At 39.7% G+C, this 26,141-nt stretch overlaps 2 protein-coding genes across 3 annotated transcripts; one reads left to right on the plus strand and one right to left on the minus strand.

Annotated features, from left to right (window-relative positions):
* Window positions 1–445: 445 nt before the first annotated feature.
* TYW5 (tRNA-yW synthesizing protein 5) lies at window positions 446–9,178 on the minus strand. 2 transcript variants are annotated; one of them, XM_005145552.4, is made up of 8 exons: window positions 8,779–9,178; window positions 7,373–7,527; window positions 4,940–5,009; window positions 3,962–4,006; window positions 3,306–3,443; window positions 2,516–2,603; window positions 1,890–2,006; window positions 446–818 (listed from the first exon to the last, which is right to left on the minus strand). In XM_005145552.4, the coding sequence occupies exons 1-8, from the start codon at window positions 8,863–8,865 to the stop codon at window positions 562–564; spliced, it is 957 nt and encodes a 318-aa protein (XP_005145609.1). In that variant the 5' UTR covers window positions 8,866–9,178; the 3' UTR covers window positions 446–561. The 2 variants fall into 2 exon arrangements, with proteins under 2 accessions (XP_005145609.1, XP_030901729.1); XM_031045869.2 differs by lacking the exon at window positions 1,890–2,006.
* Window positions 9,166–16,226, plus strand: MAIP1 (matrix AAA peptidase interacting protein 1). Its single transcript, XM_031045870.2, has 5 exons — window positions 9,166–9,483; window positions 11,055–11,126; window positions 12,798–12,924; window positions 14,051–14,201; window positions 15,983–16,226. The coding sequence occupies exons 1-5, from the start codon at window positions 9,166–9,168 to the stop codon at window positions 16,059–16,061; spliced, it is 747 nt and encodes a 248-aa protein (XP_030901730.2). The 3' UTR covers window positions 16,062–16,226.
* Window positions 16,227–26,141: the final 9,915 nt, after the last annotated feature.

Raw genomic sequence — 26,141 nt, forward strand, 5'->3', positions numbered from 1 at the left:
AATTCCAAGCTTAGCCTTGCATGACTAGCTTTTGCTTTTTTCCCCATGACCACTCAATTTTACCGCAAGGGGGAGCAGAAACTCCCCATTACTACTAGGTTATTACACAAAGAAACCATGACTTAAAACAGACCACCACCAACTGGCTTTCTCAGACCTCCTCAGAAACTACAATGGCTTTCCTAAACTTTAGTAAACAAGATAGCATTCAGGAAGACGTGCAGTTACTTCTAAGCATACATGCTGTCAGCCCAGCCCAGATACCAAAACTATCGTTAAGGAAAATGTAAGTAGAACACTCCGTAAAAGCAGAGTTGTACATTCAGCCACAGAAATACATGTCTCCTTGTAGAAGACAGACCAACTCCAGAGCAAGCAGACTGTGCACGCACTGCACATGAGGAAAAATTAATTTAAAAGTCTACCACATAAACTTTGTTATAGATTAATGTTTATCAACAGTTTTTATTAGTCTTGCAGACAGCTTAGGTATGTACATATGGACAGTTTCCATATTAACATACAATTTTCTACTTTCACAAGAGCTTGCTGAATTGTGTTTTATCCATAATCATTCCTGTAGGCTTTTTCTTGGATGCGTAACACCATTCTCCGAGCATAAAAATCCCTATATTCCTCAGGTAGTTCTTCAAGTGTTTTCAAGGCCCTGTCCAAAATCTGTATGGCTCTAGAGGCTGCAGTGGGATCTTTATTCCCATAAGTGTCATTCTTATCATAGCAATCAGCAGGAAGGTGCTTCCAAAAGACATTCAGAGCCACTCCAAATTCCTCAGAAATTACATTGTGGAACCACAGAGCTGTAGGAAGAAGAATGTCTAAAGTTAAAATGACTATCTGAAACTTCCAAGTGACTTGTAACAAGTGTCAGAATCACCCAAACTAGATCTTGCTGAGGAAAGCCTCAAATGCCGTATTTGTTTAGTATATTACATGGTACCAAATTTAAGAAGTTCTTCAAGATATTCACATCAATCCACAACTTCACACAAAAGTAACAAGTGCCAAAGTATAAAGAAATACTCAAATATAAGCAAACCATAAGCATGTGTAGGATGAAAATAAAACATTTTCCCTGTTTGCTCATCTCTACTTTAAATGCAGGTATCTTTTCATAGATTTAGTCCTCAACTTTGCACAGATTGTCCAAGCAGTAACGCAAACCACAAACATCAGCCACATCACCCTACGAAACTATTTTTACTATGAGAAGATTAGCAACTTTCTACTATGAAAAGACTGGCAATTTGCATTCTGCTAATCTTCTCACAGTAAAGTCATGAGGCTTTTCAACTGAATCATGGCTGTGATAAGGAAGCAAAGACATTTGTGCTTCATCAAGTACATTTTTAAAAGAAATATAATATGTTATATTTACCCTATTTCAATTTTAAGCTAAGAGACTGAATGCCGTGCTTATTGCAGTTTAGTTGCTTGTATGTGCTGAAGACACAGAAAAGCTTATTCTGATAAATGAACATTAAGCTTCTTTCAGGTTCGGAAGAGGGGCCGCTTCTATCTTCTCCATAATAATCACATACATTTCTCAAAAAGCATCTTTTTTCAGTGATGTACATTCCAGAATGCTGACAAAGCAAGCACCGTTTTCTGGACTCAAAAATCCCTATTCTCTCCAGCCATTCTTAAGAGTCCTGAATATATTTTGAGCCCACATTTACCAGCAAAACCAGACTCATACCTGCATTGCATAGAACAAAGCAGAACTGATGTATGTGGCCATTAGCAACACTGACGTACCTTTTGCTAACTGTGTAAAACATGCTTTAGTAATGTCTTACCATCCCTTGGTAAAATCGCAAACAAAACTGTTTCAAAAAACACACTGCGGTCAGGATCTTTTTGTTACTTACCTGGAATAAATAACACATCCCCTGCTTCCAGAAAACATTGATAGCGCCTGGCTTTCACAAAAAGGGGATATTTCTCTAAGTCTGGGTTATCCACATCCAGCACCTCTGACTTAGTGCCTAGGAAAGTTTTTACAAGCAATGAATAAACATTCCTACTCTTCCAACAGCTACAAAGCATTATCACATTGTGGGAAATGGCAGCTCCTGCATCAAATTTAATACCGATTTATTTTTCTAACTCTTTTAAAAACCAGGGAAACCTGATGGCATTCTCATTTACTGAAGAGACATGTTCTCCTGCTGTTTATGTTTCTCCTGTAACAGTAAAAGACACTTTCTCTGACATTTAAAATACCATTTTGAATCCAGACAGAACATTGTACTCCTCCATAGTTATGTGCTGAAAACAGAACCAGGCCAAGCTGCTGTGCTCCTTTACAGTTTTTCTAACCACTATAATGGTTAGCATTGATTAATGCAAAGAGGACCAGAGTTAAGGGACCCAATGACTTCTTTTACATCAAGACGTCTGTTGGTGACTTCTTTTTTCTACCATGCAACACTTGTGAGCTGGAAAGGCAACTTTGATCACCAGACTCTGAACTGGATAGATATGACATGCATACCTGATAAATATAAATATGGTGCATCTTGAGGGCTATACAAAGCAACTCGTTTTTTCCCTGTTACTTGGATTAAGAAGTTATCCATGACCTGGAATAAGCATAGTAAGAGAGATGTCAGCCAAGAGTTAAGAATGAATACTTAGGCTGCCACTAATCTAAAATATCAGCTTAGAAGAGGGAATTATAAAAACTTTCACATGTTAGGAATTAGCTAAAAGAGCTTCCACACTAGTTAATCTAAAAACCTCAAGAATGTAAATTACTTTATCCCTTGGCTGCACATTCTTGACAATTAGTGTATTTGGAAACACAATACTGCTTCCAACAACTTTGGGTTTTCCCTTAATTAGGAATTGAGATCTTTCATCTTAAAACACAAAGACATACCATACTTTAGACATATAAACGAGCAAAATATCATATAAAGTATATTTGAGATTCCTTTCCTTTTCCAGTATTACCCCTATCTCATTTTGCTGACATTCTATTGATATTCTTTTTCATGATTATTTCAGATTTTTAACTGACTCAAAAGAGTAAAAAAAAGGGAGGGTGGGGGGGAACAAAATGAAACATAATTTACAAGTATGGAATTAGACAAAAGCCAGTAAGATACTATGCCCACACAATACATCTATTTAAATTCACTGTACCACTGCATTGATTCATTTGTCTAGTTAAAAATATGTGAGGTCTGTTATTAACTGAATTTTGTCAGAGATTTGCACTTTGATATCTCAATCCATAATGCCATCGGTAACATTTAATGTTAAACACATACATTACCTACATCATAATGTGTCCACAACTGCAATCCAGCTGAGCTGATGCGGAAGACACTAGAGAAAAACTGTTCCTTCTCAAAATACTCTGGAATCTGAACATCTTCTGCCAAAGTAGGAAACTGCTTTCTGATATCTGCAATATCCTGAAACAAAAAGGATACAACTCTTACAGAACCATATACGCACATTAAAATAAGGGAGCACTTCACTATCATTTCTCATCATATGAGACACGGGGTTACATCTTCAGACCTTGGTGAGCAGCTGAAAAGAGCAATGCTTTTTGGTGGTCACCCTTCCAAGCCTTGAATTGGTCAACAATATTAGTAAGAATAGCCAAAGAGCTGCTTTGAACCATGGCTGCTGGAAGTCACACTGAAGAAGTAAGAGATCATCAGAAATCGTTTTAGATTAGTTTACAAGAAAAGCTAAAGGAGGTGAAGAATGTACTCTTCAGTAATCAGATAAGCTCTTGTATAACAGCAACTATTTTAGACACTTAGGTTTAAACATTCTGACCTAAATTCAGTCAGAATCACAGGCCAAGTGACCATAACCAAGTTGTATTTCTATACTACACAGCCAGAGGGTGACAGCAGGATTTTAAAAATACTCAAACTGTGACTTTACAGTACTAGAACTTTAATTTCTAATAACTTACCTTCCTAACATCTTCACCCACGGATCGCAAATAGTACTTTTCATCCTGAAGAGAACACAAAAAGAAAATTGGTTTGGTTTCAGAATAGGAATTAAAAACACATTAGAAAACCCTGTATTTTCTCATTAACGCAGGGCTTCATTAAAAAATTAGATAAATAAATGGCATTTATAAATTCAGATACTTTGTTGTACTGCCTTTACTGATCCTTGCTGTTCATCTCAAGAAATGGGAAAAACATGTTAACTTAGAGTATAGAAGAGTAAAGTGAGGAGAGACTTGTCAACTGCTTTAGCATTGCTTTCAATATAGGAATTAAAAAAATTCAAAAATCCAAAAATTTAAAAAATTGCTTTCAAACTGAACAGACTCAAAGCAAATGAAGATTGTAATTTAAGTTCTTCACAATACTGATGCAGGAAGCTATTTCAGTTGGTTTAAAAATTTACAGCATACTACCTAGCATAAAAGGTAAAAAGCATATCTGCATTCAAAACTGTTTGCTTCCTAATCACAGTTCTCTGAAAATGAAAATCCCTCTATTCCTCTGATACATGAAGATAACCACAAAATCACTACTCACAAATTACATTACATTACAATTAATCAGTATTTGCATTTTGATACCAAATGTAATCACATGCTAAAATATCTTCACAACATTTTCTTGCAGATGATACAGTTGTTATTCTAAAGCAAGGTTTGATTTCTAACTTTTATGCTGGAATGTTTGCTCATGTAAGCAGTTTTTGTTAACAGAAACAGGATGTCTGAAGTTAACCATACTGTACACATACAAAACAACTTCTTATAAAAATACTTTTCCCCATACTACTCTTGGCTCCAAGCCACACAAAACACTTAAATCTAAGATCAAGTGCTCTACTGGAGTAAGACTTTAATTTAAAATTAATCACTTTCTCTTCCATATACTGGCAAAATAACCAACAGAAGAAACTGTGACACTAAGGAAATTACCTCAGAAAGAAAGTACTCCTTGTGGTTGACTTCAGCTGCTCTTTGTACAAATACATCAAAAGGCAAAGTTCTGAAATACAAATATTTACATTTATACAACGAATCAATGAAACAACACATGGCCTATAAATGCCAGGTTTAAAATCATAAGCTGAAGATTTAATATGCTGCTTTTTTTTCCAATTTATTTAACATGGTGACCATGGCAGGGAGGTTGGAACTAGATGATCTTAAGGTCCTTTTTAACCCTAACTATTCTATGATTCTATGACTAACCAGTGTTTGCAGTGGATGTTCAAAGAGTTCTACTGAGACAGAAATCCTGCATTTACAAACCACTGCTTTAGTAAACTGTTCCCATGTATCCCAACAGAATCACCAACTTGCTGAGGCTGGAAGACACCTCTGGAGACCTTCCAGGACAACTCCATGAATTTATTACACAGAACTTCAGAAGATTCAAAAAGAAGCACTGGGCATTAGAACCTGTGCCTCTGAAATCAATAGCAACATTACATATTTATTTAAATAATGGAGCTTTCCAAATTATTACAGATTTTGGCATCAGTTGATAGCTGAATGGTAAACCAAGCAATAGGACATGTATTCATTGTTATGAATTCAATGTTAGGTTCATTTAATTCACCATCTCACATTATCACTGGATAATGAATAGACTGCATGTAAACATCACATTTCAAACAACCACCAAGTAACCCAGGATTAAGAAGAAACTATCCTTAAGCAAAATCTTTTGCGATCCTTTTATCCCTCTACCAGAAAGTGAACTGCAACTGACAGTACTTAGAACACTTCTTTAAATATTTTAGACTTGTCTATAAAGGTCAAATAGAACAACCAAAATTAGTGGAAAGACAAACAAAACCCAGCCTCTGACTTTAGTTGAACTGTTACATCATGCCATTTACACTTGCTACTTAAGAAAGTGAGAACGCAGCTCTACAACAGCTTAAGCTGATGTATGCTGGTGCTGTCAGAGCTCTGCCCTTGCTGTTTGCCCTAATCATCCAATCTTCTCCCTTATGCTAGCACTGGCACTCATCTGACCTGATAGTGAACCTGCCTGCAAAGCTAAACCAGCAGAAAACCATTCAGATTTCTGCAGCACATCACAACCTGACTGAATGAGCTCCAGGTCCAACACAAAGACAGGGGTAGAAGTATACAACTGAACTGCAGCACTATCCATGTGCATCAGTTTAAACTCATGGAACCACATGCTAAGTCTTCTGTTTCTATTCTTTTATTTCTACTTATTCTCCCTTCACATTAGAATGAGGGGCTTGCTGTGGAAAGGATCAAAGCTTCCTGAATTTCAAGTGAAGTAGCTGAAACTTGCTATGATGAAGTACTATCAAAGCACCTCTATGCAACTGTCTACAAACCTGCTAAAATTAGTATGCCAGAACAACTGTATGTGAACTCACAGTAAGAGATATTATGGAAAGAAACAAAATAGAGCAGGGAAATAAAAATATGGTGATAAGGCAAAATCACTCAAGTATGAGCTCACTTAAAAGATTCAAAACTTCTTATGCAGTGAGCAGAATATAGCATGAGTATGTGTTTTTTTTCCTCTGAATAACAGGCTCCACTCGTAGCACTTGTAGCTTGTTTACACTTACAGCATATGCTTCTGCCTGCTTAATAACTGACCGAACACATCTTGCTCCCACTTAGGGAAAACAAATGACAAGCAAAATAAAGGCATTTTCCCTTGAAGAACAACACAGTGACTGAGATTAGATAAACACTGAAGAAATGTTTTGGCAGCTACATGAGAGGAACTTCAGAGGAGATCAAGAGTTATGTGACCCACATCAAGATTAAAGAGCTGGTGAAACGTGCGGCATCCAGTAGTTCAAACACTCTGAGAACTGCACATGCTAACTTTGAAAGGAGCTTTGTTTTAACCAGTAACATCCCTCCTAGAGTGGAATAGCAAGCCTGCCACATGCCAGCATTCAAAGAGGTTCAGACACATGATGAGTCAGAAACTAGCCCTACTCAGTAACACTGAAAACACACCATATAACCAGAACAAAATAGCAGATCAGGGTATTCATAGAATCAGTACTAGCAAAGGGGGTTGGTTTGCTTTTCTTACCAACGCCGGATTATGCCAGGCTCAAATTTCCTAACAGAGTGCTCTGTCAAAATATCTTTATAACAATTCTTTGTGCCCTAACTTTTAAGGTCCTGTTTGGCCCCTTCTTTCACCATTGTAGTATTTATTCAGGGTGTTGAGATGTTCGTGAGATGAAGAGAGGGAAATCAAGGACAGCACTTTGATACATAAAGTTTTCACGAAGTATCTTCAGGCTCTCACCCTCAGCTTCAAACAGATGCACTGTATGTCTGAAAGTTACAAGCACATGACTTTAAAATACAAGAGGCCTTGGAACAAAGTACCTATACACAAAGTTCTTACTGAGGAAATCCATCTGTGGCACTGCAGAAACATGAATCTTCACTTCTTTAGATCCTACGGCTTGGCTCAAGTAATCTACTGTCCATTTGGTTGTGCAAGCTCCCAGTTCCATCCCTTTCAGCACTACTGGCTTTCTCTAATGAACAAAAAAACATTAAAAAAATCAATGGTGAAATGATTGCAGCATCCATTGAAAACAAAAATCAAAAAAAATAAAAAAAAAACCAAAACCAACAAAACCTACCAGAATTAGTTTTTCAAACATATTCACACAAACAACCCAGCTGAATACTGAGACCCACTACACAAAGTCTTGATGTGTTGACTCATAACCAGTGTGAATCAGAATTCTAAATGTCGAAATAAAAAGCAGCATACAGTGTTTTTTTTTCTCTATTTACTATATCCTCTTTTCCAGCACAGAAAGCAAGGAGAGGCAAAGACAATTTTAACACGCACTTTATGCTGGGGCCACTGAGGAATCTAGCTGGACTAAGGAATAGCTTTAGTCAGTCTAGCCCAAGCTTAGCAGAAAACAGACAAAAGGGCCCATACAATTAAAACCAGTTAGGCTGGAAAAGATGTTTAAGATCATGAAGTCCAGCCTTTCCAGGACTGCCCTAGGACCACCACTAAACTACATCACTGAGGGCCTCGTCTGCACACTCTGTGAACACTTCCAGGGACAGCGATTCCACCACTTCCCTGGGCAGCCTGTTCCAGAGCTGACCACCCTCTCTGTGAAGACTTCTTTCCTAATATCCAATCTAAAGCTCCCCTGGTGCAGCTTGAGGCCATTACCTCTTGTCCTACTGCTTGTTATATGGGAGAAGAGACTGACCCCCACCTCACTACAGCCTCCTTTCAGACAGTTGTAAAGAGCGATAAGGTCCACCCTTGAGCCCTCTCTTCTCCAGACTAACCACTCCCAGCTCCCCACTCCTCACAAGACTTGTGCTCTAAGGTGTATACTCTACACCATGGTAGGGCTCTTACGAAAGAAGCTCTTTCCACCAAGGTTCCTTGACACAACCACACATAGGTTTGATGCAGCGCATGCAATGAAAATCAGGAAGAGACACCTTTGCTTTGAATCGGGATTTTGGAGAATAAACAGGAAGCAGCAACAAAGCAACAAAACCAGCAATCGCACCTTTTTTAACTACTACTAAAGGAAACAAGCTCAGGGAGAGATCAGTTGTCAGAGCTTGTCAACAGTTAACCTGGCCGCTAAACTCACATTCAACCTCAATCAAACACGTAAACCCGAAGCCTGCGGTTTGCCGGCACTAACTGCCAGGTGAAGGGTTGCCACAGGAATGGTCCAGCCGTTCCTCCCCTTCCCTCCCCGCACAGCCCCAGCCCGTTCCCGGGGCCCGGGCCGTACCTGGGGGTAGATGTAGCTGAGGAACCGCTCCCGCGTGACGCCGCTCAGCCGCTCCACTGGCACCACGGGCGGCTCCCGCCGCTCCATGGCTGCTCCAGCGCCACAGATCCGCGTCCGCCTTCCGCAGCTCCCTCCCGGGAAGAAGAGCTCGCGCAGAAACGTTCCTTGCCTCCCTCCCCACACACAGCACTAAGCAAGGACAGAGAGCTAGCAGATCCCACCGTGACCTCGTGTTCCTCTAGGCCAGCACACTCGGAACCGCCGATCACCCAGACCGACACCACCTCCAGAGGAAACTCCACTGCGAGGGAACCGGTGGAGGCGTCTCTTGTTTTCCGCGGAGCGCGAATTCCGACCGGACGGGGCGGGGGGACGGCAGCGGCCATCATGGCGCTGCGCGCGGCTACGGGCCGCTGCCGCTGGCTCGCGCGCGCGCTCGCGGCGCCGGGTCCGGCCCGCGTTCCCCCGATACCGCCACTACCGCCGCCCGCCGCTGCCGCCCCCTCGGGCCTGCTCCGGGCCTGGGCCCGGTTCTCCAGCACCGCCGGGCAGGGCCCGGAGGGCGAGGGTCCGCAGCGGCGGGTGGTGGTGGTGCGGATCACCAGCCCCTTCGCCTGGCTCCGCACCCGCTTCTATTACCTCCTCATCCGGCTCTACTTCGATCAGGAGTTCAGCATCGAGGAGTTCACGCGGGGGGCTAAGCAGGTGAGCGGCGGCCGGGCGCGGACACCGGGCCCGGCGCGGTGCTGTGGGGAGGGGGGGCCAGGAGGGCCTGCCCATCTGCCTGAGGGGAAGAATGCAAGATGGTCGTCGGGAGTGGCCGTTCTTCAGACTTTTCCTGTTTTCTTTCCCAGATTCTAACATTAATATGAGTTGCTTGAGCCATTCCCCCAAGGAGTATGAAGAAACGTGTTGCCCGGTGTTTCGGAGACTTTAAGGGGAAATATGTCTCCTTTTAGCTGGTTTCACAAGATGACAACGCTTAGGCAGGTGTAGAGTTGGTGCCCCATGAGGAAAGGCTGAGAGAACTGGGTTTGTTCAGCCTTGAGAGAAGGAGGCTCCACGAAGACCTTATCACCGTGTTCCAGTATTTAAAGGGGAGCTACAACGCTGGAGACTCCCTTTTTACAATGAGTCATGGAAAAGATGAAGGGTAATGGGCATAAGTTACTCCTGGGGAGATTCCAAGTGGGCACATGAGGAAAAATGTGAACAATGACCCATTGGAATCTCCCCAGGGAAGTGGTGGACTCCTTAGTGTTGGACACTTTTAAGATGCAGCTGCACACAGGGTGCTGGAACATTTAGTCTAGGTCGTGCTTTGCACAGAAGGGTTGGACCAGATCTTGAGGTCCCTTCCAACCTGGTACTCTATGAGTCTATGATAGATTTATTTCTCAAAATTTACATACTCAGTAATCATTGCCAAAAGCGTGTGTCAAAGCAAAAGTAATCTCAAGGCTAATAATGTAAAACATACAGTGTAACCTCTGTCAAGCTTCAATTATTGCATTTAATGTTAAAGGACAAACAGAAAATGTTAGCTTGAAACAACATATCGTGGGGTAGGGCACAGAACATTAAAATGCTTGGGAACAATTCAAGAGAGACAAAAACCTACACCAAGTTAGGTCCTGTGCAGGCAGAATCACATGGTTCACCTTGCCTTGGGTTTATTTGTACTTGCTGCAGAGTCCTAAACACTGTGTCTGCATTTCATGTGTAGTCGTTTTTAACATGTGGAGGCATTACTGTGCTCAAATGCCTGTGAAGTCAAGGAGGAAATGGGAATTTAGGTCCCTGAAGTTTAAAAGACTAAATCAGGTTTATGAAGAAGTTTTATAAAACTACAGCTTCTGTTTTGACTGAAACCAGGAGAAAGGCTGGGAAAAGGGGCAGGGGAGCAAAATGGTTACAGGGAAAGTTATAGACTCTTTGAGTTACCAAAAAGGATGAAACCAGCTTATATAGATTACTGTATGTAATGCCTTTATTTTTTTTAAGTTATGCATTCAAGTGCCTGTTATCAAAAGGTTGAATGCCTTAAATGAGAGACTGTAAAGAAACCTCATGTTTTTATCAGTTCATAGGATCACTCTTTTAATGCTGCAGGTCTTCCATTTCAGTGGTGATACCCTCTGCAAACATTGAAATGGTAAATCTTGGAATATTTGGGTAGCTTGTCACATAATGATAGATCTCCATGAAAAATAAGCCAACTTAATGTTGTTTGTTCATCTCATTTTCTCTCTTTCTTCCTTTTTTCTTTCTGGTAGGCCTTTTCTGTTGTTTCAAAGCTGCTGTCTCAGCGTAAACTTGAGCTGCTGGATGAACTTGTATCAGCAGAGGTAAATGCTTTCTATCTCATTCTAGCGATCGATTTTTCCGTTATGAAGTAACATACATTTAGCCTGTCATTATCTGTCAGTTTTAGGGAAAAACTGCATAATGCTGAACTAAGCAATTCTTTGTCCTATAGCTTTTTTAATGTTTAATTTCAAGGCATGAAACTTAGTTTAAAGTTAGTATATTAAAAAAAAAAATTCTTGCTGTGGAGGGTAAGCACCAATTGCCAGAAAGATTGCTGGTGTACCAGAAAGGGTTGTAAGGCAGTGGGTTCTGGATGGCAGATGGAATTACATACCTCTGTTGATGTAAGCAGAGAGCTGACACTTTGCTCATCCATGCTGCACTAATCCATTCCTACCCCCAGGCAGATCATACAGCCATTTACTGGTTTCAACTGGAAGGCATCTGTCTTGTGTCATGGTCTCAGGCGTGGCTGGCCTGGCTAGTTAAGACGTCAGTGTTCTTTGTTCTGTGTTTTTATGAGTTTTTAATGGCTGGAGTTGTCTGGGCCTTCCCAGGGGATGGAGGTAGCAGATGCATCATAGTTAGGAGAGAAGATACTTCAGACCTATGTCTGCCTTATTACTGGGTGTCAGCTTGGCCTGCCCTATTGCCACCCATGTCTTTGCAGCAAAATAATTTGATGCTGTTGTACTGTATCCCCACTGGACAATCATACCTTCTGTCTCTGAGCAGATGTGGCCATAAAATGTGAGTTTGTTTACTACAGTTGACTTGGAAAAGCATCTCCTCTTCTTCTGCTCATCCTAAATTCTTCTAGTGGTCATGTTAACATCCATTCAGAGACCTAATGTAACCAGAGCATGTAATGGATGGGGCTGTGATACCACACTACTTTGATGTTGCATTGGCCAGTGAATTTTATACCTGCACAATGTACTAGAAAGCAGTGTCTTCTAGTGAAGATTGCCTCTTGCTTCCATGTGACCTCTGCATTTGTTTGTTATTGAGAAATGGCAATTCTAGTTAGGCTAAAAACTGAGTATGAGTTAAAAATAAGTGCTGTGCAGTTTCATCCTTCCTTGTCACATGTCCTTTTCATGGTGTTTGAGGTGATGCCTATATTCAGTTTGTGCACCACAGTCTTTTTTCTACTTAACATAACTGTGTAGGTCTTAGGATGCCCACATACCATGTCTGGGAATGTGGTATGGAACATAAGTCTCAGAGCAATGATTTTTCAGTCTTTCCTGATTTGTGAATGTCTAAAGTTTATGTAATCGGAATGTGGATCACAAGATGGCAAAGATGCACTTAGTGGTAGTGGAACTGATTTGTGAAAGGTAATTAAGAAATGAATCAAAAGCTAAAGAATAAACACATAGTGAGAAATCAGCAGTGAAAAGGCAGAGTGTAAGCATGATTGTAGAACTGGTGTTTTCTGGGCTTACAGGCCTTGCAACTTCTGTTTTGACAGTACCTTTTCTAGACATTTTTTTAAAATACGTAGTTTTCATTGGTGTGAGTAGTAAAAGGATCTTCGTTAATATCACCAAATTAGGATTTAGGAGTGCCCAAACTTCCCAGTGTTTTTTCACTTTTGTTGTTGTATATGTTACATGATACAGCTCATTTTATTAACTGCAGTTGAAAGGATTGTTACTTCAATTTCCTAATGAAAAACTAAGTGACAGTTTTTCTGAATTTAGGTACTTCAGGTGCTGAAGGAAAAGATTTCTTTGCTCCCTGACAGCCACAGGGATGCTTTAGCAGCTGACATTGATTCAATCATGTACACAACAGAAGGAGATGTTCGCATTTACTATGATGATGATGGTATGTTTAGAATTCTAAACCATTTCAGCAATGGGCAGTCTTATTTCCTGATTTTGCTACTAAGCAGGTATTCTCCTTACAGATGTGGTTTTTAGTACTGTTTCTCGTTCCTTGTTTTTCTGTTTGTAGTTCATCTATGCCCCATCCCTGGCAGTGTTCAAGGACAGGCAGGATGGGGCTTTGAGCAGTCTGGTCAACTGGAAGGTGTCCTGTCCATGGCATGGGGGTTGGAACTAGGTGATTTTTAAGGTCCCTTTCAACCCAAACTATTCTATGATTTTATATACTGTTCCTTGATTTCCTTTTAAATCAGAAACTGGGAGATTATTGCTAGTAAGTCATGGTACCGCTTTGACTTTTGTTTAGGTTTTGCTTATTCCTCTTTTGTAATTTCAGATTTTTCATATTATTAGTCCTTAGCAATCTCAAACCACTTAAAACCAGTTACTCTAGTGTGTGCAGAAAGCTGTTTGCTTCAGCAATGCAATTACACCTGCCAAGAAGAATAGTGAAGGCTGAATAATGAAATAAATTTTGCTGTCCTCACTTCTATTCTGGTTTAATGGAACAAACTTTATTCTAGGACTTTTGAAGCTAGTGATGAGCTCAAATAATTTTTTCTTTGGGTTGAACTCCAGCATTAAGAGCTCAGGTCACTATCAGACACAGTAGAGACAGTTTGTAGTCTAACCATGGGGTTTCCAATGAGCATTTAAAATTATTAGACCAGTGAAATTTTTTCCTTTTTTGGAACATAGGGATTTTTAATTTTTTATTTCTCCCGTGTTGCTCCTGAGTTTCAACTACTCTCCTACTTCCATAGTATCAGTAGTTGGCTTTGGACTTTGGTAACTAGCTTTTTTCACACGGTTTGATTACGTACAGTATCACATGATACTCATGATAAAATACATACTTTTCTACACAGTACATTTTTATTGTTGCTAAACAGCATGAATATGGTTTTAATTAGCTGTATCATTTATTATTTTATCATGCATTCTTTATGGCTGAAGTCAGCTGCCCTTCCAGGGTCTCACCAGAATATATGCTAGGTAACAAATAGGAGTATTTGACCAATGAGAAACATAAGATCTTACCTTATGCTTTGATTTATTTCCAACAGGAAGAAAGTTTGTTAGCATCTTGATGTGTTTCTGGTATCTGAATGGTGCTAACCTACCTGACAAAGTACCAGGTGAAACCAAAGTTTTCCAGATTGTGTTTGGAGATGAAAGTTCAAAAGAAAAAAAACATCTTTTAACAGCAAACTATGAGTAAGTTTACTTGTCCCTTTTTTTCTTTATGTACGTGGGCTAGCTGCACGGAAAGCAATTCAGGAACTGAAAGCATTCACACTGTGCCAGTGCAGAACTTGTTATGTTTTAATTTGCCTTGATTCTAATCTAAGGTCTCATCCAGCTTTCCACTGCGCCAATTTTTTTACGTACCCCTTAAAGTCATTATGTTATTACCTTGCTTCTGAGTTGACATTAGTAGGAACTTTATCAGGAAGAGCAGTAGTTGGAGCAGTGAATGAGGTTTCTGATCCTTTCCTATACCACTCCTACAGCCCTCAGGAAATAGGCCAATATCAGTCCTTGTTTTCCATCTCTTAGAGCACAGCTAAGAGCAATGCAGTCAAGCCAAGGAATTGGGTGTGGTGCTGTTGACTTGTCACTTTCCACACAAAAGTCAGAACTGCAGTTAGTTGAAAAAGTAGCTCATGAAGAGGAATTTATTTAGCTAAATGCTTTCTGCAGAAAGTTAGCGTAAGGTAACATCACCTGGTGTTCAGGTAGTTCATACCACTCTGATCCAAGTACTCAAAGGATACATTATGTAGAGGAATTTTCATAGGACTGCTTGTAAATAATGTCTGTGTTAATGTACTGGTGTTGGAGCAGTGCAGAAATACCTGCACAACTGGCAAAAGGTACTGAAAATAACATTATTAGAAGTTGGGAGAAGTGAGCATTATTGTGTGAGAAATGCAATATAATCAATGAGTTTTACACCCATGTTTGAAATGGCAAGACTATGGGTCTAGTTGATGAGGAGCTCTGAAACAAAGGAAACATTCTGAGGACGCCAGTGCTTTTTGCGTGGATGGATTTTTGTGGATCCATACCTTAGCTGAATTCAGAATCTTCTTTACATCTGGAGGCTTCTGAGGTTCTGTTAACTTCAAGAATCTACATTAAGCCCTAAATATCTTCCTAATCTGTAGCAGAAATATCTTTGAAAGTATGTGTTTCTTCTACTATCAACAGTGCCAACCTAAATACAAATTAGCAAAGATCCTGCAGGCCTTGGAAGCCTACTGTTAAGTGTTTGAGTGTCTGGAGAAGACAGTTTCCAGTAGTGGATTTGCATGTAATTGCAAAGCACTGAGGTTATACTGCATGTGTTGACAATGTGCAGGTTACTTAGAGCATGAATATTCAGCTTGAAGTTCAGACTTATCTTTAGATGGCCAGCAATCAAAACTGACATGCTCAGGGAGGGAGACATTACGACTACAAAAGGAAGAAGACTGTATGAAGAGGGTTTCATTTTCCTAGTAACAACTGTGAGATTCACTGTTACTGTTAGCTTGATCTTCGATGTATTTCTGAAGATAATTTACTTTTAAAGCATGGTTCAGTAAAAGTGAAAATTTTCAGGTAGAATGCATAGCATGTGATTTCCCTTTTCAATGCAGTTGCCGTCCCATTAAATGAAAACCATTATTTAGAGATAAAGATCTGACACAAAGCCGTATTCATAGTTACTGCTATGAAAAATGACTGCTTTCTTAATGTCAGGGTCTTTACTATTGCTGCTTGATGCTGTCTGTGGGATCTGGACCAAAATACTCTGAAGTCAATGCACTCTGTTTCTTACTATAGAATTAAATTTGATACTCCTTTTTTGGGGGCATAAGCATCAAGAGTCTAAGGAGCTCTAATGGGAGTAACTTTGAAGTATTTCTTCACAGTTTTTAGTTGGTATTAGTAGCTCTTTAAGGATCAAGTAAATTTTAACAACTCTTCATTTACTGTCTTTCCTTTTGCAGGTTCCAAAGGGAATTTACAGAAGGAGCAAAACCAGACTGGACAATTACACGAATTGAACATCCAAGGCTATTAGAATAAATGCCTTCTACAGTCTTTTTGTGTACCACTGTAGATGTTCAGTCTCTCTTCCCCCAGCCCCCCTTCCCATCCAAAAGAGTGATGAATTTTGTATTTTTCATTTCCCAAAATTGTTCCTGAAACTTACTCTATGCTGCGGCATTACAATAAAGCCTTTTCCCTGGAGCAGGCTAGTACAAGTTTAATTGGTACTGATGCTCATCCAAGGCATTTACACAGCAGTTTCACACAGGCCAGTGTTATGAGTATGTTGACTTCTTACATTCTGAGAAGAAATGGTTCTACTTGAGGATAAACAGCAGTTCCCTGGCTGTTGGCCCATCTGAGTTATTTTCCTATGTTTCTTTTTTCCCTAGGGACTGTACAATATGTAACTGAATAATATGCCAGATGAAGTAGAGGTAGATGGACTTCTTAGATTGTCTAGCCTCAGCAGTTCATTTTGAGGTAATCTTGCTTTTGAATACATTTGAGATTAAAAAAGTGCCATTATCAGTATTTGGTATAGGACTGGAGTAAGAAAAACTTCCAGCATTTCACTGGGAAGATTAATCAATCTGATACATATAGTTTGAAAAATAAAACCAACATTCCTTTCAATTCCATAACATACAGGCAAGCTTAGAGACTTATGAAAGAAAAAGTAGTCAAAAACATGAATTTAAAAGAGCTACCTGACAGTGAATCTAAATAAAGTCTCCTGAAAAGCTTGTTGAAGAAATGAGCAAATCATTAAATGTTCCTGATTCTCAGATTATCTCTGTTACTGGCACATTACAGGTGAGGATAACTTTAGTAGTTTTTATATGCAGATCAACAGGAGATCATCATAACAGTTTCTTTCCTTCACTATCTGAACTTTAAAGACACAGCTGACTTTCTACCCAGGCATGTTATAGAGATCTGTGCAGTGTTTTGAAAGCGTGAAGTATAGTTGCTGTGATTCACAGTAGTGATTGAAAGGTATAAATTAAATTTACATGGTTCAGCTCTTTTGATACAGTGATTTGATGAGAAGAATGTTTTAACACTTATCAACAAGGTTTTTTATGTCTAATCCTGGCAAAATAATTACAGTATTTTGTTCTGCCTTAGCAGCAGCCTGGCCTTATAATGGAGAGTTTATGATTTTTTCCTCTGCACAATGTTCAGTGAGGACAGAGGTCCTTGCCTTCAGGGGAGAAACAAAATGCTGTATTTAAAATTATATATAGCCATTTTGTATGCAGTCAATCTGGAAAAGTTTTGAGGCAAAGTGAAAGATACTTACTATTCTGCTGACCATTTGTTGGAGTGACACTAGGAAGCATGTCCAGTGTGGCCACTGAACGATGTGCTGCAAGAAGCTGCAATCGGATGTATTTATTTGACATAGTAACAGGAGAAACAATCAGAACACTAGTGAAGTGTGTAGATGTACTTCTAGAAGAAATTATTATGGAGCAAAAGAAGATAAAAACCAGCAAAGCCATCTTTGTATTCAGGAGTGTCTGCTTTCACATTTAACTAGTGGAAGTCTATCTAGAAATGCTGCTAAATTGTCATTTTTAATTTAGGTTGCTTTAGTAATACCTTTTCTGTTTGATAGATCTATCAAAATGGGAGTCTGTCATGACTGATAAGGGCAATTTTGGAAGTAAAGGCGGAGTAGACCCTTCTGTATAACTAATAATGAAAAATGTTTGTTTTGTTCACTGTAAAATTGTGGTTTGACATGAAAATGCTCCAAACCCAGCCTGGAAAGAAGGGACAAATATGCATCTTAAAGAATCTTGAAGTTTACAGAAGCTTTGACTCTGTTTTACCTGCCATCTCTACATAAATTCTCTGTCATAGATCTGGTCATCATAGGAATTAATGAGACTGAAGCGAAAGTCAGCGAAGGGCCTTCGTCATCATATGGTATCCATGTTTTCTCTTGTGGAAATACTTTTCTTCCATGTTGCTTGGTCAGGCAAAACAGGATTTTACAGTTTCTGTATTGCTACTCAAAAGTATCTCCCCAAACTTCCTGTTATTTAAGATAAGAAATGTATTTAGTGTATTCAAGCTAGTTTCTAGTGAGTACATTTCTATATCAAGTTTGTCCCAAATTCTAATGGAAAAAAAATGAAGAATAAAGGGTTAAGTTTGCTTCATCTTGACCTAAGAAAAATATGGCAGAGAGTATAGTCTTTGTAATTTGGCGATGGCCAGTACTGCCATTCAAACACCTTATTCTAAAAACCATTATACTAACTTAAGTGCTACAGAATTTTTAAAGAACTCAAGGAAGTGTTTTATGGGAAACATCTTCACAATTTGGGAATCATAATGCTGAACAGGGAGCAGTAGAACAATGTGGGGATCTCTGTCACAGCATGCTAGTGCTCCCGCTTTCTGTAGCTGATTTGTCTCAGACATCCCCTTAGAAATCACAGTGTGTAAGGATTTGGGTGTGATATATTTCCTTTTTGTCTCCTTTCCTGACTTCCACTTCTGCTGCTTTAAGTCAAGGGGACAAGTACAATTGTAATCATGGTGTAGTGGCTCTAAATCTGCATGCATACCCATCTAAAATATTTGCAGTTTTAGCCCAGTAATTCTTAGAAACAGTGTTAGCAGGTTTGGTAGTGACTTTCAGGGTAGAATTAATCTCTATTAGGAACACTGACATTTCTGATTCATTTTACACAGAACAGTGAGGTCACCAAGTGTCTGGACTATGCTTAAAATGGAGATGGAGATTTGAAAGTACCACATTCTTCTCCCTGGGGTGAAATTATGTTTCTTTAGATTTGGGAAGCCTTAGATTTTTATTTGTTCATCCAAAAGTACGGTCACGTTTACTAATTACTGACAGCTGCTTAGTACAATTTCAGTGCGTCTGAATCTTGAAAGCACGGATTAAATCTGGCCAACAAAGCCCCCATGAATTTGCAAACCCCACTCACCAGTAGATGGCCTTGGTCACAAAGTTATTGTGGCTGGGAAGTGACTGGCATTAATGAGAGTGTAGAAGGAATAAAGAATGAAATGGTAGAGGCATTGATTCTCTTTTAGGTGCTATTTAAATCATTTAGACTTGTCTTATTAAAAAGTTGATATTCTTACTGACTTTCATCCTGAGTCAATGATAGTGTCTCATGTACTCTGCAGTGCCTACCCATTTTGAAGTGGCAATTTAATAGCTGTCCTAATATGGGAAAGATGAGTTGTACATGTGGTTCACACAGGCATTGCTTCTTTTCTCTCCTGTCCCAGCCTTCTCTGATTAATTCAGGAGCCACATTCAACTTTCTCCAGTTTTTAAAGCATGTTCAAGCTTGACCTTACTGTCAGTTCAGGTTGTATTTAGTTACGTATTTTCAGGTCTTATGACTGGAAAGCTCCTTAGTAATAAAAGTCATATTGTTTTTCCAGTAGTGATCATATTCCTTCAAAACTCCACAAGTCCTATGCTTCTCTTTCTAGTTGCATGGTTAAACTCATTTCCTGCCCCATGTGCTTTGTTGGCTGCAGGTGGGGCCTTTGAGATTCCTTATATGCTGTAGTCACATGATGACTCCCAGTTTATATGAGATGGGATACAAGTGTAAGTAGTAGAAAGTGTTTCTAGATTCATTTCCCTCTTATAGATGGATGTAATAGTTGGTAAGGAAGTATTGGATGACAAGTGGGTACAAGAAGAGGTACTTAGATGTTAAAACAAGCATTGCCTATACAGCTGTGGTTTTATTCTTCTAGGGGAAAAGCATCTCAGCTAAATGAAGCTGTACAGTGAGTACTGACTACAGTAACTCATAGGGGTTTTTTTTTTCATTGTATTTTGCGTCCCCTTTTTCTTTCCTCCCATTGCTGATGTGCTTTTCTTTTGGGTTTTTACAGTCCTGCAAAATAGGATGAATGTTGAGCAAGTCACTGTGTACACCTGCAGCATTGTTGAAAACACCCCCTTGTCCCAACTCTCTCTTACATGTATTTTGTTTGAATTCAGTGATGTATGCTTTTCCTAATATGAGGTTCTCCTTTTGGAGTTGATGGGGAAACTGGAAAATATCATGCATTTTAATGGGAGCAGACCGCAAGTTTTTTGCTGCCTTTGAAGTTACTCTGTCAGAAATAGAAGCAAGCTAAAATTAGACATGCTGTAGTTTCTCTTTTCTGCCATTTCCTCCCTCCTCTGCTGTCACAAAGCAAGGCTTTTGATAGTGAACTTCGTACTGTTGTGTTCAGGATCTGTGAGGGAAATGAGCATGACAAGCAAAGCAAAGTGCATATGTAAGCAAGATCAGATCACAGTAGCATCAGGCTGTCAGGACAAGGTTGTCCATGTGGACAGATCAGTCTTTTTGACATTGGAAATCTTCTATCCCCAGTTTGCTACTGTTGCAGCTGGCAGAGGAGATGGCATTTCATCAAGGATGCAGCCATTTGTCTTAAGGACATGAAAGATCTGACACATACAGGGAAGCAAGTGGTGACATGAATGTTCCTCTAAATTATCTTTTGTGGTTGACAGTAACCTTTTACATAACAAGCTATACTTCTACTCTGATTTGTGTATGAGGGAACAGTCTGAGATTCCAAGATTCAAGCTGAAGTCCAACCTTAAATTTTACAGAGATTTCATAGTCTGACTGGGGAGGCATCAGGGAGGCTGCCCAGATAGAGCTGAGGTAAATCAGAGCAGCTACAGGCTGTCTCTGCCTTACACTAATAGCAGCTGGCACATCCCTAGCAATTGGGAATGAAACAGGGGAGGGAGGGAAATGCCTTGACAATCCCTCCCTTCTGAACTTTCTGGAACTGCTTGGCCAGTGCAGCAATTGTGACGTAAGTACCAGCTGCCAAGCCTGGAAACAAGTTTCAGTGGTACACAGATTAAGTGGCTAGTGGCCTTGCTAAACCCCATGGGTCTGTTAGAACAGCCGTTTCTGAGCTTGCTGGAGTGTTACACTGCTTGAGGACCTTCATGCTTCTTATCTGCAGTACAGCCAGACAAGGTCAATACTTGTGATGTTATTTTTTGGTAATGTGTATCGTTTTGTAAACTGAGAAGTAATGAATGCAAATAATGGTTTGGGGGACTTCTTAATGTGCTTTCAGAGGGAGCAGGGTTGAGGGACTGAAATGCAAAGTGAACAGCAAGCTAATGAAAATGAATTTGTGTAGCCCATAATGCGTCATGCAAGGCATTGATCATTAAACAGGTGAACTTGCTGGCTTGATAGGGGTGGAAATTAAGTCATGAAGAGGTCTACATTGGATTGGCAGCTGCCTGATATCTTTCAATTCTTGTATGTTCAAAGTGCATGTATTAAAATCTGTAATGAGCTTAGTCAGGTACTGTGTCCTTTTTAATTACCAGTGGGGTGACTGTCCCTTAGGTCTACCTCAGGCTCAGCACCTTATAGCAGAACCTGCTGAGCTGTTAGTCTGTTCCCTGCATTTCTGTAATTAGTGTCACCTTTCTTTTTCCTCTGAGATAAGAGATATTTTTTGTAAGGCAGAATAGTAGAGAAATCACTGATCCTGTGGGTGCAGTTTGCACTGCCTGTTCATGTAGGTTAGGGTTCCTATTATTGATACACAGACTTCTCTATGGCCTTCTGCTACAAAGTGCTTTCAGAAGGTGTCATTCTTCCTGTGGTAATTCAATCTCTGCCTGTGAAAGCGTGGTGAAACCCACTGGGGAGAGAATTAAACCATGCAGTTTCACTCCTTCCATAAGGTTCCAGCACTCTGTCTAAGAGTATAGCAAAATTAGAACAAAAAAGTGCATGTAAAGATAGCAGGTTTATTGTTGCTTGGATTGTAAATTTGATTGTGTATCTACTTTAAAATTTAAGAAGCAAATTGACAGATCATATTTTGAGTCTGAATTTATATCAGCCTTCAGATGCATTACAATTATAATAGAATCTTAGGTAGCCTGATTTCTACTATGAGTAAGGGAGGGCTTTTCCATTTTTATTCACACTACTCTGGTGGGTTTTGTTTGTGTTTTGCTTTTCTATTTTCTCCTAAACACCAGCAGTTATTCAGGGCTGAAAATAAGTCTTCCATTCCTGAGAAATTGCGTAGACATCTAAGAGAAAAACGATTTTTTTTTATCTGGTCAGTCATTCTTAGTGCTGCATATTCTACTTCCAGATTCTGGCTTGGAAAGAAGTCTTTTTGAATGCCAGACTTGTGGCTCAGTATCTTTCTCTGCAGTGGAAGCTGTTGTTTCTTGATGGAATCATCTGCATGTATTTTGCCTAGTTTTCTGCTAGTACAGTGTCCCCGGGTACAGCCTGTGCTTCAAGGTCTCCTGCAGTGTACAATTTAATCTCTTGCTTTCATTTCACTGAAGTATGTAGGTTTCAGTGAGGGCTGGGTGAAAGTTAGTGCCTACTGGAGGTCTGCTTAAGTGATCTAATGGTTCTTTCTGGTAAAATCTGTGAAATTATAAGAGCAGAAGTAGAGAGAGGAAGGGAATCAAAGGTGAATGGTAACGCAAGGTTCATATAAAGAGGAAGTGGTGTGTATTCTGACTGTAGAGCAGGAGCTGTATCAGCCCTGAAATGGAAGTAAGTTTAGAAAAACTGAACAAAATAAAAACATTGTCAAGGCAGTACCCCAGAACTCTACAAGTTCTCCCTTCCACTAGCCTATTGTCAACCTAAATAGGCAATAGAATTTGTCTTGATTATATGATAAAAGTAGACTAACATCTGTGTTATCAGGAGAAGACTAAGTCTAGAGGATGTACAGTGAGTTGTATCAGTTGTGAGGGAAGTCTTCAGAAAACTTAAAATGTGAAGACTCCTCACCTTCATTTGCAAGACCCCAGGTTACTTTTCTTTAGCAGCAGTGACCACTCATGAGCGTGATACATTCAGCCCGCAGTCAAATGGCCCTCTTGCTTATCTACTTATTTACTTTCACACAACCCTCTTCTTTCCTAACCTCCTTGCAGATCTAGCATTTGTACAGTGGCTAATTCAGAAGGTTAGCTGGTGATACTCATTCACAGATGCATTAATCTCATTGGAGTCTCAGAATCGTTTGATTGTCTTTCTCAAAAACCTCAGTGTCTCCAATAGTTTAACCAGAGCAGAGCACACTGCTGCATCTGAGCCTGTTGTATTTATCTGGCATTGGAATAATTTCCTCTAATTTTGTATTTCTGTTTCTGTATTCTCAAGCTTGATTTGCAGGGTCTTATTTCTGCTGTTAAACACAGTAGCAAAGAGTACTTCTAATTTCTCCCTAGCATTATTTCTGATACTGTGGGTCACCAGTAAGAATTTCTTTCCTTCTTTCACCTTTTTGTCGATACCTTACCACAATAGTCTCTTCTCACTTAGTTTTTAACCCTGTGCATCCCTAGTCTTTCTACTATATTCAGTATGCTCTTCCTTTCTTGCTCTGTTTGCTTTCTTTATGATGCATTAAGTTATGATTTCTTTCATCCTGTGCCCAGAAAAGAAGATAAAGTCTGCTTCAAAGACTATGCCCAAAGCTACTTGAAAAAAAAGAAAGGGGGGGTGGTAGGGTGCGTAGAGGAAGTATGCTGATTCAAGCATTCAGAAAATGCCATAGGAAGGCCAGCATTAGTTTCCTGTTCTCAGATTTTTATGGGCTCTTATCTTGCTGCTGTCTGTATGTCTGCTGGGACAGGCATAGCTGTGTCACTTGAAATCAAGGCCTGCCTGGATGCAAGTGATTCTGAGAATTGACCTGTGGTCATGTGGTATCATGTCACAGTACGTGCTCCTTCCTGCACAGGTTTCTAGTCATATTCTTCTTATGTAAATCGATATCCTAACTCCCAGTACTGTTTATTTGATATGTAAAATGTCTGTGCCCATTCAAGCACTAATCCCGCCGATTGAGCACAAAAGACATAACTGTTTGTTTTAGCTTCTGTGCTGCTTTACTAAGAGGGTGCCCCTGTAACTTACATTTATACGATCTGTTCTCATTACTAAAGTGTTTCTTGGGTTTTCACTAGACATCTTAAAGAATCCTCCCTGTACCATTTGGGTGGAGAATGAGCTATAAAGCGTGGAGGATTGTACAAGGATTGAATTAGATATGTAGTGTTGCTTGCTTCCTTTTTAGCTGGTTTGCTGGGCTTTGTGGTTTGTGGGAGCTGTTGTGGGGGAGTTTTGAATTGATTTCTCATCTCCTTTAATTTCTTGTTTGCATTCACAACGGGCTGCCTGTTTTAGTAGTCTTCTATATTTCTCCCTAGTGGACTATATTTCCTGTTTTCTTCATGAACAGTGCTGTATGTAATTGTTTTACCATTTTTGCTTTCTTCCTGAATGATCTGGGAGCTATTTTGGAGCTTTTATCCAGACATGCATCTCTCTTGAAAGTGTGTCAGCTCTCCACATTCCCAAGCTGAAGAAGACTGTTTTGAAATCCACATATGCACTTTCACATGGTTCCATTTTCCTTGCCCTCATTCCTGTGGCATTTCCTTATGAAGTCTTGACATTGTGCCTTTATTGACTCCACAGCAATTTAGAACACACAGGTATCTGAAAGAGGTGGTTTGAAGATCTAACATCAGGTGTTATTAAACTGATAGTCCTGATTATTGGTGAAGACCACAACTAGATAAGTGGTCTTTGTGGATTTTTATTGGGTTCTTGTTTTTTTTTGTTTGGGTCTTGGTGGTTTTGGGGGTCTTTTTGTTGTTGCTGGTTTGGAGTTATCTGCTTGTTTTTCAAGTGCTGCATCCAACATACTGTTTTGTAAAATAAATCAGTGAATACATTTGTAACTACTGTCGTCAGTGCCCTAAATACTTGAGGTGCTTTGTGCGTCGTATTCACAGGGCTGACATTGCACATAATTAAAATCCTGACATTTTGGCATTAAATATTTTATTGAGTCATATTTTATTCACATGCCTTTTCTCATTCAGGGTTCTCTGGTATGCATCAAATGCACGTTAGGCCTACAGTCTGCTGTAGCAGCTCAAGTATAGATGAATTTCTTATGCTCTTTAGTTTGTAAAACAGCTTGGGTTTTCAATTTCAGCTTCCATGTTTTCTACACTTTCTCTTCTGGTTTTTTGTTCCCCCAAGAAATTGTCCAGAAAGGTTGTATTTTTGGTGGATATTTGGATGTCTGTCCCTAAATGCAGAGCAGATCAAAGATCCTAAATAGGAAACACTGCATATGTTCAGGGGATTTAAATGTAGCATGGTTATTATGGCTTAAACAGCTTTTTACAATTTCCATCCCATTATTTCAATGCTTTATTCCATCCTAGTATTCTTAATTGTGATTTCCGCTAATGGAAACAAGAGCAACACCAAGTAAATGTGGAAGGTCAGTCACTTTAGGAATACAGGAGTATTGTCCCTGAGAAAGATAGTACTGAGGAGAGATACAAATTTGTAATTATTCCCATTTTGTTTTGTCTGCCTGGACGACAGCAAACTGCAGCATGGAATTTCTCCAGACAGTGTGTAAGCTACTGCACAAGTAATATTAGACTGCCAAAATTCTCAAGCCATGCACTGGAGAGCTGTGTGTGGGCATCCTTAGGCAAATTTTAAATAAAAGGCACCAAAGGAAGTCCCCATGTGGCATAAGGCATGAACACTTCAGAGGATCAGAAGACACATGTAAATGTGTGTCATGCTGGCAAAATAATCCTGGTGTTTGAGGAGTTGTTTCCATTTTGCGCACCTTCCTAATGTGTAGTTCTCATGTGTAATGAGATTCCTAAAGAGCAACTGTCCTTTATGGTTGCTATACTGCTTCATGTTTTCCTGAGTACATGGCTTTTTAACCAGCTCACAAACAGTGGTTCAACAGTGTAAACCCCTCAGTGTATTTGTAGTTAGGATAAGGTACAGAAGTCTAAGCTATATAAGCACTCCTAAAAAGGTACTGAGTACATACAGAAATGTGAATGTATGTGTCCCCTATAAGCCAGCCACTGTAACCAGTCTTTCTAAATCATCAAGACATGAAAAACCTGTTTTACATGCAGCTTTCAGAGCATTTTATTTAATATATTGTTTTACAGATGGAAGTGGGGGTGGGTGCGTGGGGGAGGTCTTGAATACCCAGGTTCACATGCAGAGC

This window comes from Melopsittacus undulatus, chromosome 8, assembly GCF_012275295.1.
Source record: "Melopsittacus undulatus isolate bMelUnd1 chromosome 8, bMelUnd1.mat.Z, whole genome shotgun sequence".
NCBI classification, from domain to species: Eukaryota; Metazoa; Chordata; class Aves; order Psittaciformes; family Psittaculidae; genus Melopsittacus; species Melopsittacus undulatus.

Excerpts from the sequence above, each read along its gene's own strand:
- MAIP1 (XM_031045870.2), top strand. The coding sequence starts at position 9,166 with ATGGCGCTGCGCGCGGCTACGGGCCGCTGCCGCTGGCTCGCGCGCGCG. Across the intron at positions 9,484-11,054 it reads TCACGCGGGGGGCTAAGCAG|GCCTTTTCTGTTGTTTCAAA; the intron begins GTGAGCGGCGGC and ends TCTTTCTGGTAG. Across the intron at positions 11,127-12,797 it reads ATGAACTTGTATCAGCAGAG|GTACTTCAGGTGCTGAAGGA; the intron begins GTAAATGCTTTC and ends TTCTGAATTTAG.
- TYW5 (XM_005145552.4), bottom strand. The coding sequence starts at position 8,865 with ATGGAGCGGCGGGAGCCGCCCGTGGTGCCAGTGGAGCGGCTGAGCGGC. Across the intron at positions 3,444-3,961 it reads TGGGTGAAGATGTTAGGAAG|GATATTGCAGATATCAGAAA; the intron begins GTAAGTTATTAG and ends TTTTTGTTTCAG. Across the intron at positions 2,604-3,305 it reads AGTTGTGGACACATTATGAT|GTCATGGATAACTTCTTAAT; the intron begins GTAGGTAATGTA and ends TGCTTATTCCAG.